The 16069-nt window shown below is 42.6% G+C and overlaps 1 protein-coding gene across 1 annotated transcript in view; it reads left to right on the top strand.

The window, feature by feature from the left end:
• Positions 1–16069, top strand: part of MMP2 (matrix metallopeptidase 2) — a 69950-nt gene that overhangs the window by 18203 nt on the left and 35678 nt on the right. The window contains exon 10 of the mRNA XM_073581704.1: positions 6–142. Coding sequence (XP_073437805.1) covers positions 6–142 — 137 coding nt within the window. The remainder of the gene's footprint in view (positions 1–5; positions 143–16069) is intronic.

Genomic DNA, 16069 nt, shown 5'->3' with positions numbered 1-16069 from the left:
TCAAGGTTTATATGGAGGTCTGTAAACCGAAGAAGCAGGCCCTCAGGTCCCCTGCTCATTGCTACTTTCTGGCCAGAGCTACCCGACAAAATCGATGCTGTTTATGAAGATCCCCACGAGGAGAAGACAATTTTCTTTGCAGGTGAAAATAAATTGACTTCATCCATATTTGTGTGTAAATGTAGAAAAATAGCAGAAAATCAAAACGTAGTTTAATGAATGAGCTTAATGTAAAAAGTTATGCATCTGGGCACTAATAATTGTGGGCACCATATGTTCTAGGGGGAGTCAAACTAGGAGAGTCACTTGTATAGAAGGGTCACGGAGGTTCTAAGTCTTGAGAAGAGTCATTAAAGGGAGGACATGACTAACTTGTACAAGTAAATCACTCGTAAGGCCACATCTAGAATATGGGATCTAGTTTTGGGCTCCACATTTTAAAAAGGATTTTGGGAAGTTAGAGTCAGTTCAAAGGCAGCAACTAGATTATTACATGGGATGGAAGGCCGCTCATATGATGAAAGGTTGGAAAAGTTGGGCTTGTTTAGCTTAGAAAAAAAGACACCTCAGAGCGATCTCATTTACATGTAATAATATATGTGTGGACAGTATAAAGGACTTGCACACGACTTACAGTGGCATGCGTAAGTATTCACCCCACTTGGCATTTTTCATGTTTTGCTACCTCACAACCTGAAATTTCAGTTTTTTGTTTTTAGGGCTTGCATCAGTTCAGGCAAAGAACGTGCCTACAACTGTGAACATTTGTTTTTCTTTTTATTGTGAAGCAAACAGCAAATAGGACAAAATAACTGAAAATTCCAGTGTGCATAACTTTTCACCCCCCCCCCCCCGAAAGTCAGTACATTGTAGAACGTTCTTTAGCGGCAATGAAAGCTGTAAGTTGCTTTGGATAAGTCTCTATGAGGTTTCCACATCTTGCCATTGGGATTTTTGTCCAGTCCTCAAGGCAAAACTGATCCATCTCCTTCAAGGTAGATGGTTTCCTCCAGTGAACAGCAATCTTCAAGTCTGACCACAGATTCTCAATTGGATTAAAGTCTGGGCTTTGACTAGGCCACTCCAAAACATTTAAATATTTTCCCCTAAACCATTTGAGTGCTGCTTTAGCCATATGCTTTGGGTCATTATCTTGTTGAAAGGTGAACCTCCATTCCAGTCTCAAAACACTGACAGAATGAAACAGGTTTTGTTCAAGAATATTCCTGTATTTCACAACATCCATCTTCCCTTTGACCTGGACCATTTTTCCTGTCCCTGCTTCAGAAAAACATCCCCACAGCATGATGCTGCTACCACCATGTTTCACTGTGGGGATAGTGTTCTTGGGGTGATGAGCTGTGTTGGTTTGGCACCAGACATTGCGTTTACCTTGGTGGCCAAAAAGTTCACTTTTTGTCTCATCTATACATTTATACACATTTACACATTTATACACATTTATATACATAGATACATTTGGGGACTCTCCCATATATCTTTTGAAAAACTCGGGGCTTACAATTTGTGTGTATAAGTAAAGGCTTTTTTTCTGGCCACTCTTCCATAAAGGCCACATCTATGGAGTATACGGCTGATTGTGGTCGTGTAGACAGATACTTCAGTTTCTGCTTGGTAACTCTGCAGCTCCTTCAGGGTTAACTTTGGTCTCTTGACCTGCTTCTCTGATTAATGCTCTCCTTGCCCAGACTGAGAGTGTTGGTGGGTGGCCCTCTCTTGGCAGTTTTGTTGTGGTACCATGTTTTTTCCATTTGTTGATAATGGATTTGATGGTGCTCTGGGAAATCTTCAGAGATTGGGATACTTTTTTAGAACCCAACTGTTATGATTGGATCACCGAGGAGGAAAGCAAGATCAAGCTAAGCCACAGAAAACCAGAGAGGTTGATAACTAAGCGGATTGCAGACTCCTGATCCTATCCACACAACTAGCAGTAGCCGTGGAGCGTACCTATGATGATCGTAGACGCCTCGGCACAGCCGGAGAACTAAATAAGCCTAAAGCAAGAAAGGGGAAATTTAAACTGCCCCAGAGCAGACTCCAAAAGAATAGATAGCCCCCAAACATATATTGTCGGTGAGACAAGATGAAAACACAAACGCAGGTAGGAAAATAGACTGAGCAAATGATGGGGCCCACACTGACTAGACAGGACAGGAAAGGAAAGACTCTGTCTGCAATCATGCAATAAACCCTGCAAAAAATGCCCAACACGTCTGATAGAAAAAATACTGAAGTCACTAGACTTTGCCCACTATATCAGCACTCTGGCATATACTGAAAGCAGAGCAAAGAGAGGCCAATCTAATACGGGACAAAAACAAACTGGCACAAGCAGTAACATGAAGATGGAAATTCAGCACAGCCCCAGCCGGAGCTGGCTGACCACACAAAACTGAAATAGACAAAACTAGATCAAATGTGAACAATAGCAAAAGAACACTTAGCAGAGCATGCAGGGACTGAGCTGGAAACTAAGACCTCAGGAGGCAGGAAAAAATCACCAGCAGGGATAGAGGGAGTCGGCTGTCTTAAATCCAGTCAGAAACTCCAGATCTCCAGTCATCCTCCTCATTATCAGGTGACAGGCCTCTGTTAATTAGATCAGCTCCATTACCTCCAGTAACCACCAGAGGGAGCCCGGAAAGAGAACTCGCGCCCCCTCTGTCAATATAACCAGCTCCACTACCTTCACTAGTAACCAGAGGTAGGCCAGAAAGCGAATTCACAACACCCAACCCTGACTTGTAATTCTAAACAACTTTGTCCCTGACTTGTTTGGAGATCTCCTTGGTCTTCATGGTGTTTGGTTGGTGGTGCCTCTTGTTAATGGTGTTGCAGCCTCTGTGGCCTTTCAAAAAAAGGTAAACTATATATACGGACAGACATAAGACACACATGTGGACGTCATCTCACTAAGCATGTGACTTATGAAGGAAACTGCTTGGACCAGATAGGGGCATCATAGCAAAAGGGGTGAAAACATACGAACATATACATTTTTAGTTATTTGATCTCATAAATTTAATTTATCCCTATATTTTTCTCACTTCACCAATTTAGACTATTTACTGCTGATGCATCACACACAAATCGGAATACAAAAACATTTAAACACAGGTTGTAATGTAACAATATACAGTATATTACGAATGTGAGTACACCCCTCACATTTTTGTTAATATTTTATTATATCTTTTCATGGGACAACACTGAAGATATGAAAATTTTATACAATGTAAAGTAGTCAGTGTACATCTTGTATAACAGTGTAAATTTGGTGTGTCCTCTAAAAATGTCAACACAGTCATTAATGTCTAAAATGCTGGCAACAAAAGTGAGTACACCCCTAAGTGAAAATGGCCAAATTGTTCCCAAAGTCTCAATATTTTGTGTTGCCACCATTATTTTCAAGTGCAAAAAATGGAATTCTGGGTCATATATCATCTAGTGACAGAGTATGTATAATTGGTGGAGAAATGTTTAAACCTTTGTAAGTACTGTGACAAAGTCACTGGTAAAGTAGTGGAGGGGAGATATGTGTCACTGCGTTTAATGGCGTCACTGATATGAAACCAGAGTACTTTCCCCAGCACACTAAAGTGTTGTGAGGCTTAAATTAAAAGTTGCATAAATGGGCTGGTTTTATGTGGACATCCATAGAGTGGGTGGGAGAATGGCCACCTTATCTCCACCTGCATAATCTGACAGGACCTGTGTGATGTCACAATCATGTGATCTGTCACATGTTGGAGGAGTCACATGGTCTAGGGTTTAGGTAGATGGCTTTCAAGGGCAAGCAGGGTTGTAACAAATAATTATATATGTGTAAAGTTATTATCTGAATGTTTGGTCCAATGGATCTAAAATTCGGATCAGGTGGGAAAGATTAGCTCTTTTTGAGCCAGATCATGCATTATGGTTGTGATTGTGCCCCTTGTCTCTTTTGTTTTTTTCCCATGCCTCGGATGAACTTGATGGACATTTGTCTTTTTTTCAACTATATACCCGTATGTCTTTATTAATTATGGAACGTCTTACATCTGGAGCTGTTAACACCCCTTTAATCACTGTGGATTACCATTATACCCATAAAGCACAGCTATAAATGTTTCCTTGATGATGGAGGGAATCTCACCTTTGGACCCGTCTCCTATCAGAAGAATCGAGGTCAACGAAAGTTATGAAAAGGCTAAACCGATGATTTCCGTAGCCCCCATTGTTTTCGAAATTAAGGAATGAGCACAGCTCAAGTCCCCTCTCAGTTCACTTTTATCAGAAGAGCGACAAGCCTGAATGGGAGAATGGAAGTCCCATGTAGGTGAAAAATATCAACCATTTATGGGATATTCTGTGCATGCACTATAGCTGTTCCCTCAATATTTACAAAATTAATTTGGTTGTATGATCTTACATAGAGATTGTGAGTTTCAGGTTTAGGATGTAGATTGGTATTAGTCAAACCTGTTCCCAGTTGCCCAAGGGTCTCTGCCACATACAAGGTCACAGAGCAGTTTGGAGCCCCTTTAAACATTTTGCATTGAGTTTTGGGTAGCGGCTCTTCTTTAACCATACGTTCCCAATTGGATTGAGATCGGGACTATATTGATTAGCGCTCCATATGCTCACATTGTCTCTTCAATGAGAGCCAGTGCCACCTTGCTTTGTACTGATGAAGGGCATGAACGCCAAAACAGTGCTACCTACAGATTAATGTTTCTGGTTAGAGCTGATTTGCAGACTTTTTCTATTGCCTGTAAATAAGTCTCCAATGAGACCCAATACCCAGTAATTGTCCTCACCATTTGATTAGGTGAGTAAATGTAGAGGTTTGTGACTATGGATTTTGTGTTCCGGACATCCAGGAAGATTTTCCATTTACCAGGCACATCTGGTCATAATCCGTGTTATATGTGCTTGATCCTGTTTGTTCCACAATTGCCTTTTTTGGTATTGAGTATGTTGTAATGATTTTCATTTGCATATTTGCTATAGTACTTTATGTTCCTTGCAGACAAAACTACGTAGAGTGGCGTCTTGTTATGTCAGTTTCTAGAACTACGCAAAACCACAAGTCTGTTGGATGATTAGATTTTTAATGTTTTCCACATGGGCCATGAGGTCAGATGCATTTCAGAATTGCCAAAAATTGTGATTCATTATTGTGACACAAGCTGCCCACTTAATATTGGAAGGGCTTGCACAAACAGTCTAGACCTTGGTCTTCTCAGACTTTTTCTAATGGACACCACCAAAGCTCAATTTATCTTTTGAACCTAGTAAAACAATGAAATAAATAGATCTCTAAATCAGAGACAGGATTGATTTTAAGAAAATGGCAGCACGAAATTAAAAGATTATTCTCAACATTGAAAGTTATCACGTTTCCATTGGACACTGAAACCATCACCAATCTGGAGAACAGGGCTCTGAAATTCCTCATTTGCACAACCACCGCAACTACAGCTCAGCATCCAGCTATCTCTAGAATATCTCTGCCCCATCCTTGGGATATTATAGGTCCCTCAATCTGTTTGGAAAGGGACTGCCAGAGATAGCCGGGTACAGTGCTCAGCAATATCTCCGGGATATCACCGCACCGTTCTCTGGATTCAAACAGAAGCACATGCAGTCAAAAAATCCATAAAAGGCAATATTTTATTTGGTAATACATATAAAATTGGACAATAAAGTGTATGGAAATGAAGGGAGTAAAACACAAGTGTGCCCAATGACATAAAGGCCAAATACCCTAGCAGCACAGCCCCAGAATAATTAACTCCATGCACAAATGCAAGTACATTTTAGGGGGGCCAAAAAGACCTTGATATTACTGCTGCAGACAATAATTATACCAAAAGAATCATCACACATCAAACGCCCATAATTAAGGTCAGACGCTGCAGCAAAACCCCTTCATATAATACAGGAGTCACAGAGCAAATGCTCATAATATAAGTGCAATGTATATACATAATGGTTTAGTATACATTAAGGTGTCATTACCTGGGAGCGGTAGAAGCAGTGGTATCGGCCTGTCCCCGACGCGCGTTTCGGAGCACACAGCTGAGGTGTGCTTCGAAACGCGCGTCGGGGACAGGCCGATACCACTGCTTATACCGCTCCCAGGTAATGACACCTTATGAATAATGATTTAGTATACATTATACATTGCACTTATATTATGAGCATTTGCTCTGTGACTCCTGTATTATATGAAGGGATTTTGCTGCAGCGTCTGACCTTAATTATGGGCGTTTGATATGTGATGATTCTTTTGGTATAATTATTGTCTGCAGCAGTAATATCAGGGTATTTTTGGCCCCCCTAAAATGTACTTGCATTTGTTCATGGAGTTAATTATTCTGGGGCTGTGCTGCTAGGGTATTTGGCCTTTATGCCATTGGGCACGCTTGTGTTTTACTCCCTTCATTTCCATACAATGTATTGTCCAATTTTATAAGTATTACCAAATAAAATATTGCCTTTTATGGATTTTTTTTACTGAATGTGCTTCTGTTTGACCTTAGAAAAATTGCAGTTATCCTGCTATAGTCCAGTTTATATATATTTGTGTGGCTGACCATTCCTTTGTTCTATTTGGCTATGTGACTGATATTATCTTTGGCTTCCACATATGTCTGTTATGAGGTTGTTTTACGTTCTCTGGATTGTTGGGATATTTAGGTTGGACCCAAACCGACTGGAAAGAGACAGCCAGAGATAGCCAGGTGCAGCGCTCAGCTACAGTTGTGGCCAAAAGTATTGACACCCCTGCAATTCTGTCAGATAATACTCTGTTTCTTCCTGAAAATGATTGCAAACACAAATTCTTTGGTATTATCTTCATTTAATTTGTCTTAAATTAAAAACGCAAAAAGAATTGTCCTAAAGCCAAATTGGATATAATTCCACACCAAACATAAAAAAGAGGGTGGACAAAAGTATTGGCACTGTTCGAAAAATCATGTGATGCTTCTCTAATTTGTGTAATTATCAGCACCTGTAACTTACCTGTGGCACCTAGCAGGTGTTGGCAATAACTAAATCACACTTGCAGCCAGTTGACATGGATTAAAGTTGACTCAACCTCTGTCCTGTGTCCTTGTGTGTACCACATTGAGCATGGAGAAAAGAAAGAAGACCAAAGAACTGTCTGAGGACTTGAGAAACCAAATTGTGAGGAAGCATGAGCAATCTCAAGGCTACAAGTCCATCTCCAAAGACCTGAATTTTCCTGTGTCTATCGTGCGCAGTGTCATCAAGAAGTTTAACCCCTTCCTGCCATCCGACGTACTATCCCGTCCACGGTACCCGGGCCCGTATGACCGGGGACGGGATAGTACGTCGGCGCGATCAGCGGCGCCCACGTGGTGAGCGCCGCTGATCGCAGCCGGGTGTCAGCTGATTATCACAGCTGACACCCGGCACAATGTGTCAGGGGCGGTCACGGACCGCCCCCGACGTTAACCCCTTGCACACCGCGATCAAACACGATCGCGGTGTACCGGGGGTTAAAGGGAAGCATCGGCAGGGAGGGGGCTCCCTCCGTGCTTCCCTGAGCCCCCCACGGCAGCGCAATGTGCAGCGCTGCTGCGGGGGACTCCCTTCCTCCAGGCCCCCGAATCCAAGATGGCGACGGGGGCCTTCGGGGGCCTGCGGAAGCTGGCTTCCTCAGTGCCTGCAAAGCGCAGGCATGAGGAAGCCTTCTGCAGTGCCTGTGTCAGATCGCTGATCTGTCACAGTGATCTGTGATGTGACAGATCAGCGATCTGTCACAGGACAGTGATGTCCCACCTGGGACTATTTAATAAAGTAAAAAAAAAAATAAAAAAAAGTGTAAAAATAATTTAAAAAAAATCGCCAAATAAATTAGAAAAAAAAAAAAAATATTCCCCCAATAAATCCATTTTTTGCAAATAATAAAAAAAACAAACAATAAAAGTACACATATTAGGTATCGCCGCGTCCGTAACGACCCGCCCTATAAAACTGTCCCATTAGTTAACCCCTTTAGTGAACCCCTTAAAAAATAAAAATAAAAAACGAAGCAAAAAATAATGATTTATTATCATACCGCCAAACAAAAAGTGTAATAACGCGCGATCAAAAAGACGCATATGAATATCCATGGTACCGCTGAAAACATCATCTTGTCCCGCAAAAAACGAGCTGCCACACAGCATCATCAGCGAAAAAATAAAAAAGTTATAACTCGCAGAATAAAGCGATGCAAAAATAATTATTTTTTATATAAAGTAGTTTTCATTGCATAAAACCGACAAAAACATAAAAAACGACCTAAATGAGGTATCGCTGTAACCGTACTGACCCGAAGAATAAAACCGCTTTATCAATTTTACCGCACGCGGAACGGTGTAAACGCAACCCCCCAAAAGAAATTCATGAAACACTGGTTTTTGTTCATTCTGCGTCCCAAAAATAGGAATAAAAAGCGATCAAAAAATTTCACGTGCCCGAAAATGGTACCAATAAAAACGTCAACTTGTCCCGCAAAAAATAAGACCTCACATGACTCGGTGGGTCAAAATACGGAAAAATTATAGCTCTCAATATGTGGTGATGCAAAAACTATTTTTACAATAAAAAGCGTCTTTTAGCGTGCGACAGCCGCCAAACATAAAAACCGCCATAAATAGTAAATCAAACCCCCCGTTATCACCCCCTTAGTTAGGGAAAAATAATAAAATTTAAAAAATGTATTTATTTCCATTTTTCCATTAGGGTTAGGGCTAGGGTTAGGGCTAGGGGTGTGTTGGGGTAGGGTTAGGGTTAGGGTTAGGGTAGGGTTAGGGTTAGGGTTAGGGTAGGGTTAGGGTTAGGGCTAGGGCTAGGGTTAGGGCTAGGGTTAGGGTTAGGGCTAGGGTTAGGGCTAGGGCTAGGGTTAGGGCTAGGGTTAGGGTTAGGGTTAGGGTTAGGGGCGTGTTGGGGTTCGGGTTGGAGTTAGAATTGGGGGTTTCCACTGTTTGGGCACATCAGGGGCTCTCCAAATGCAACATGGCGTCTGATCTCAATTCCAGCCAATTCTGAGTTGAAAAAGTCAAATGGTGCTCCTTCCCTTCCAAGCTCTGCTATGCGCCCAAACAGTGTTTTACCCCCACATGTAGGGTATCAGCCTACTCAGGACAAATTGCAAAACAATTTTTGGGGTCCAATTTCTCCTGTTACCCTTAGGAAAATAAAAAATTGGGGGCAAAAATATCATTTTTGTGGAAAAAAATGATTTTTTTATTTTCACGCCCGGGCGTTGTAAACTTCTGTGAAGCACTGGGGGGTTCAAAGTGCTCACCACACATCTAGATAAGTTCCGTGGGGGGTCTAGTGTCCAAAATGGGGTCACTTGTGGGGAGTTTCAATAGTTTAGGTACATCAGGGGCTCTCCAAACGCACATGACACCTGCAGACCATTCCATCAAAGTCTGCATTCCAAAACGTCACTGCTTCCCTTCCGAGCCCCGACGTGTGTCCATACAGTAGTTTTCTCCCACATATGGGGTGTCAGCGTACTCAGGACAAATTGGACAACAACTTTTGGGGTCCAATTTCTCCTGTTACCCTTGGGAAAATGAAAAAATTGGGGACTAATTGATCATGTTTGTGGAAAAAATACGATTTTTTTATTTTCATGCCCTGGCATTATAAACTTCTGTGAAGCCCTTGGGGGTTCAAAGTGCTCACCTCACATCTAGATACGTTCCTTAGTGGGTCTAGTTTTCAAAATGGGGTCATTTGTGGGGGGGTTTCCACTGTTTAGGTACATTAGGGGCTCTCCAAAGGCAACATGACACCCGCAGACCATTCCATCAAAGTCTGCATTCCAAAACGTCACTACTTCCCTTCCGAGCCCCGACGTGTGCCCATACAGTAGTTTTCTCCCACATATGGGGTATCAGCATACTCAGGACAAATTGGACAACAACTTTTGGGGTCCAATTTCTCCTGGTACCCTTGGGAAAATAAAAAAATGGTGACTAAAAGATCATGTTTGTGGAAAAAATACGAATTTTTTATTTTCACGCCCGGGCGTTGTAAACTTCTGTGAAGCACTGGGGGGTTCAAAGTGCTCACCACACATCTAGATAAGTTCCTTGGGGGGTCTAGTATACAAAATGGTGTCATTTGTGGGGGGTTTCCACTATTTAGGTACATTAGGGGCTCTCCAAAGGCAACATGACACCCGCAGACCATTCCATCAAAGTCTGCATTCCAAAACGTCACTACTTCCCTTCCGAGCCCCGACGTGTGCCCATACAGTAGTTTTCTCCCACATATGGAGTATCAGCATACTCAGGACAAATTGGACAACAACTTTTGGGGTCCAATTTCTCCTGGTACCCTTGGGAAAATATAAAAATGGTGACTAAAAGATCATGTTTGTGGAAAAAATACGAATTTTTTTATTTTCACGCCCGGGCGTTGTAAACTTCTGTGAAGCACTGGGGGGTTCAAAGTGCTCACCACACATCTAGATAAGTTCCTTGGGGGGTCTAGTATACAAAATGGTGTCATTTGTGGGGGGTTTCCACTGTTTAGGTACATTAGGGGCTCTCCAAAGGCAACATGACACCCGCAGACCATTCCATCAAAGTCTGCATTCCAAAACGTCACTACTTCCCTTCCGAGCCCCGACGTGTGCCCATACAGTAGTTTTCTCCCACATATGGGGTATCAGCATACTCAGGACAAATTGGACAACAACTTTTGGGGTCCAATTTCTCCTGGTACCCTTGGGAAAATAAAAAAATGGTGATTAAAAGATCATGTTTGTGGAAAAAATACGAATTTTTTATTTTCACGCCCGGGTGTTATAAACTTCTGTGAAGCACTGGGGGGGTCAAAGTGCTCACCACACATCTAGATAAGTTCCTTAGGGGGTCTAGTTTCCAAAATGGTGTCATTTGTGGGGGGTTCCACTGTTTTGGTACATCAGGAGTTTTCCAAACGCGACATGGTGTCCGATCTCAATTCCAGCCCAAAACGTCAAATGGCGCTGCTTCCCTTCCGAGCTCTGCCATGCGCCCAAATAGTGGTTTACCCCCACATGTGGGGTATCAGCGTACTCAGGACAAATTGCACAATAACTTTTAGGGTCCTTTTACCCTTGGAAAAATAAGAATTGAGGGTGAAAAGATCATTTTTGTGGAAAAAATATGATTTTTTAATTGTATGGCTTTATGTTATAAACTTCTGTGAAGCCCATGGGGGTTCAAAGTTCTCACCACACATCTAGATAAGTTCCTTAGGGGGTCTAGTTTCCAAAATGGTGTCATTTGTGGGAGGTTTCCACTGTTTTGGTACATCAGGGGTTTTCCAAACGCGACATCGTGTCCGATCTCAATTCCAGCCAAAAACGTCAAATGGCGCTGCTTCCCTTCCGAGCTCTGCCATGCGCCCAAATAGTGGTTTACCCCCACATGTGGGGTATCAGCGTACTCAGGACAAATTGCACAATAACTTTTAGGGTCCTGTTACCCTTGGGAAAATAAAAATTGGGGTGAAAAGATCATTTTTGTGGAAAAAATATGATTTTTTAATTGTACCGCTGTACGTTATAAACTTCTGTAAAGCCCTTGTGGGTTCAAAGTTCTCACCACATATCTAGATAAGTTCCTTGGGGGGTCTAGTTTCCAAAATGGGGTCACTTGTAGGGGGTTTCCACTGTTTAGGTACATCAGGGACTCTCCAAACGTGACATGGCGTCCGATCTGAATTCCAGCCAATTTTGCATTGAAAAAGTCAAACGGCGCTCCTTCCATTCTGAGCTCTGCCATGCGCTGAAACAGTCGTTCCCCCCCACATATCAGGTATCTGCGTACTCAGGACAAATTGCACAATAACTTTTGCAGTTCAATTTCTCCTGTTACCCTTGGTAAAATAAAAAAAATTGAACCTGAAGTATTTTTTTTATGAAAAAAGTTAGATGTTCATTTTTTTTTAAATATTCAAAAAAATTCCTGTGACGCACCTAAAGGGTTAATAAACTTCTTGAATGTGGTTTTGAGCACCTTAAGGGGTGCAGTTTTTAGAATGGTGTCACTTTTGGGTATTTTCTATCATATAGACCCCTCAAAGTAGCTTCAAACGTGATGTGGTCCTAAAAATAAAATGGTGTTGTAAAAATGAGAAATCGCTGGTCAACTTTTAACCCTTATAACTTCCTAACAAAAAAAAATTTTGGTTCCAAAATTGTGCTGATGTAAAGTAAACATGTGGGAAATGTTAGTTATCAAGTTTTTTGTGTGCCGAATCTCTGTGATTTAAGGGCATAAAAATTCAAAGTTGGAAAATTGCGAAATTTTCAAAATTTTCGCCAAATTTCCGTTTTTCTCACAAATAAACGCAAGGTATTTGAATGAAATTTTACCACTAACATGAAGTACAATATGTCACGAGAAAACAATGTCAGAATCACCGGGATCCATGGAAGCGTTCCAGAGTTATGACCTCATAAAGGTACAGTGGTCAGAATTGTAAAAATTGGCCCGGTCATGAACGTGCAAACCACCCTTGGGGGTGAAGGGGTTAAAGCCCATGGCACTGTGGCTAATCTCCCTAGATGTGGACGGAAAAGAAAAATTGACAAGAGATGTCAACGCAAGATTGTGCGGATGTTGGATAAAGAACTTCGACTAACATCCAAACAAGTTCAAGCTACACTGCAGTCCGAGGGTACAACAGTGTCAACCCGTACTATCCATCGGCGTCTGAATGAAAAGGGACTGTATGGTAGGAGACCCAGGAAGACCCTACTTCTTACCCCGAGACATAAAAAAGCCAGGCTGGAGTTTGCCAAAACTTACCTGAAAAAGCCTAAAATGTTTTGGAAGAATGTTCTCTGGTCAGATGAGACAAAAGTAGAGCTTTTTGGGCAAAGGCATCAACAGAGTTTACAGGAGAAAAAAAGAGGCATTCAAAGAAAAGAAAACGGTCCCTACAGTCAAACATGGCGGAGGTTCCCTGATGTTTTGGGGTTGCTTTGCTGCCTCTGGCACTGGACTGCTTGACCTTGTGCATGGCATTATGAAGTCTGAAGACTACCAACAAATTTTGCAGCATAATGTAGGGCCCAGTGTGAGAAAGCTGGGTCTCCCTCAGAGGTAATGGGTCTTCCAGCAGGACAATGACCCAAAGCACACTTCAAAAAGCACTAGAAAATGGTTTGAGAGAAAGCACTGGAGACTTCTAAGGTGGCCAGTAATGAGTCCAGACCTGAATCCCATAGAACACCTGTGGAGAGATCTAAAAATGGCAGTTTGGAGAAGGCACCCTTCAAATATCAGGGACCTGGAGCAGTTTGCCAAAGAAGAATGGTCTAAAATTCCAGCAGAGCATTGTAAGAAACTCATTGATGGTTACCGGAAGAGGTTGGTCGCAGTTATTTTGGCTAAAGGTTGTGCAACCAAGTATTAGGCTGAGGGTGCCAATACTTTTGTCTGGTCAATTTTTGGAGTTTTGTGTGAAATGATCAATGTTTTGCTTTTTTGCTTCATTCTCTTTTGTGTTTTTTCATTTAAGACAAATTAAATGAAGATAATAATACCAAAGAATTTGTGTTTGCAATCATTTTCAGGAAGAAACTGAGTATTATCTGACAGAATTGCAGGGGTGTCAATACTTTTGGCCACAACTGTATCTCCAGAATATCATTGCTCCATGCTTGGGATAATAATAATCTTTATTTTTATATAGCGCTAACATATTCTGCAGTGCTTTACAGTTTTGCACACATTATCATCACTGTCCCCAATGGGGCTCACAATCTAAATTCCCTATCAGTATGTCTTTGGAATGTGGGAGGAAACCGGGGTACCCGGAGGAAACCCACGCAAACACAGGGAGAACATACAAACTCCTTGCAGATGTTGTCCTTGGTGGCTCACCACTGAGCCACCATGCCGCCCGTGCTGGGATCATATGGGTCCTTCAGTCTGATTGGAAAGGGACTGCCAGAGACAGCCAGGTACAGTGCTCACCTATCTCCAGAATATGACTGCATCGTTCTCTGTATTGTTGGGATATTTGGGTCTGACCCAAACCAATTGGAAAGAGACTGCCAGAGATAGCCAGGTGCAGCGCTCAGCTATCTCCAGAATATCACTGCACCATCCTTGGGATTATTGAGTTTGCTGGGTCCGACTCAATCCGATTGTATATGGATTGCCAGAGATAGCCGGGTACAATGCTCAGCAATCTCTGGAATATCCCTGCACAGTTCTCTGGATGGTTGGGGTGTTTGGGTCTGACCCTATCCAATTGGAAAGGGACAGCAAGAAATAGCTAGATACAGTGCTCAGCTATTTCTGCAATATCACAGCACCATTCGCAGAAATTTGGGGACCCTGGGTCTGCCCCAATCCGATTGTAAAGGAACTGCCCGAAATAGCTGGGTACAGCACTCCGCTATCTCCAGAATATAGCATCACTATTCTTGGGATTGTTGTGTTCCCTGTGGCCTACTCAATCCAAATGGGAAAAGACAGCCAGAGATAGCCAGATACAGTGCTCAGCTATTTCTAGAATATCGCTGATCAGTTTTCGAGTTTGTTGGGGTCCCTGGGTCCCACTCAGTCTGATTGGAAAAGGACAGCAATAAATAGCTGCGGACAGGGTTCAGCCGTCTCCAAGATATCACAGCTAGAGTTGAGCGACTTTTTCAAAATTTGGTTCAGATTACGATCGGCGGCGAATATTGTATTTGGAATATTCGCCGAACACAGCCGAATGTCATTGGAGTCAATTGGAATAGACATGATCAAATATGTTCGGAATCGATCGTCAAATATAAATTCGGCACGAAAGGGGCACCAATATGGCATAAATTTGGCAAATTCAGATTCGGAGACCGATTCCGAACATATTCGCTCAACTCTAATCAAAGCACCATCTTTCATGATCACTGGGGTCCCTGTGTCTGACCTGATTAGAAAGTTATCACATATCCTATGGGTAGGTCAAAACTTTCACACAGGCAGATAAACTATTCAACCTCTGATGGAAATTTAGGAAGTTGTTTATTGTTCGTTCAACCCGTGGCAATCATCTTGAATGTGAATACTGTCTTTGGATGAACTTTCGTTACTATGATTGTCCTTCTACATTTTGCAGCACAACCCCTTAATATTGTTGCCAACTGTCCTGGGTTTCTTTGGACACCTGGGATGAAAGGGGGACTATGTGAACACTGCCCAAAATTGGGAATTCTGGGTTAGTCTGGAGGTATTCTTGGGAGGAGAAGGGCGTTCCAGGGAGGAGCGCGGTGCTGTTAAGGGACAGGGCTTAAAGGCTCCTAAAAATATTGGTAATTATACATACGGAGATGTGCTGCCAACCATTATGATTTTAAATCTCCCACAGAAGATGCGATCATTTGGCAAATGAGTCTTGGCTTGTTTGTCATCTGATTCCTGCCATGTTGTTTTAACAGAGGTAATGATCAGGAACCAGCATTCTTGTGAAAGTTAATTCTTTTAATCATCTCCACATGTTGGAATATCTTAATGGTGCCATGGAATCAGGCTTTCTGTCACTACATTGCGCTGCCCTCTGATAAGGAAACATAAACCTGATGGCAGATTCCGTTTAAGTATTATAGATAAAGGACATCACTTTAATGGTACCGTTACACCTAGCGATGGACCAGCGATCCCGACCAGCGATATGACGCGGTCAGGATCACTGGTGCATCGCTAGGTGGTCGCTAGTGAGCTGCCACACAGGCAGATCTCACCAGCCACATCGCTGGGGACGGGGATCGCTACTTACCTGTCAGACGCGGCGATCCTGCGTCCTCCCGCCCGGCTCCACGCGTCGCTCGTCGTCACAGCAGGAAGCGCCGCAGGAAGTGACCAACGAGGAATGGTCCAGCAGCTTCTCGCGCGATCAGCGATAACCAGCGGGGGAGCCAGTCAGAGGTAAGTATCACATGCAGCGATATCGCTAGCAATATCGCTGCTACGTCACAAAATCGGTGACTTTAAAGCGATATTGCTAGCGATATCGCAGTGTGTAATGGGGGCTTTAGACTGAA

Source organism: Dendrobates tinctorius, unplaced genomic scaffold, assembly GCF_039654945.1.
Source record: "Dendrobates tinctorius isolate UK_male_01 unplaced genomic scaffold, ASM3965494v1 ptg000009l, whole genome shotgun sequence".
NCBI lineage: Eukaryota > Metazoa > Chordata > Amphibia > Anura > Dendrobatidae > Dendrobates > Dendrobates tinctorius.
This window is presented reverse-complemented; position numbering and strand designations above follow the sequence as displayed.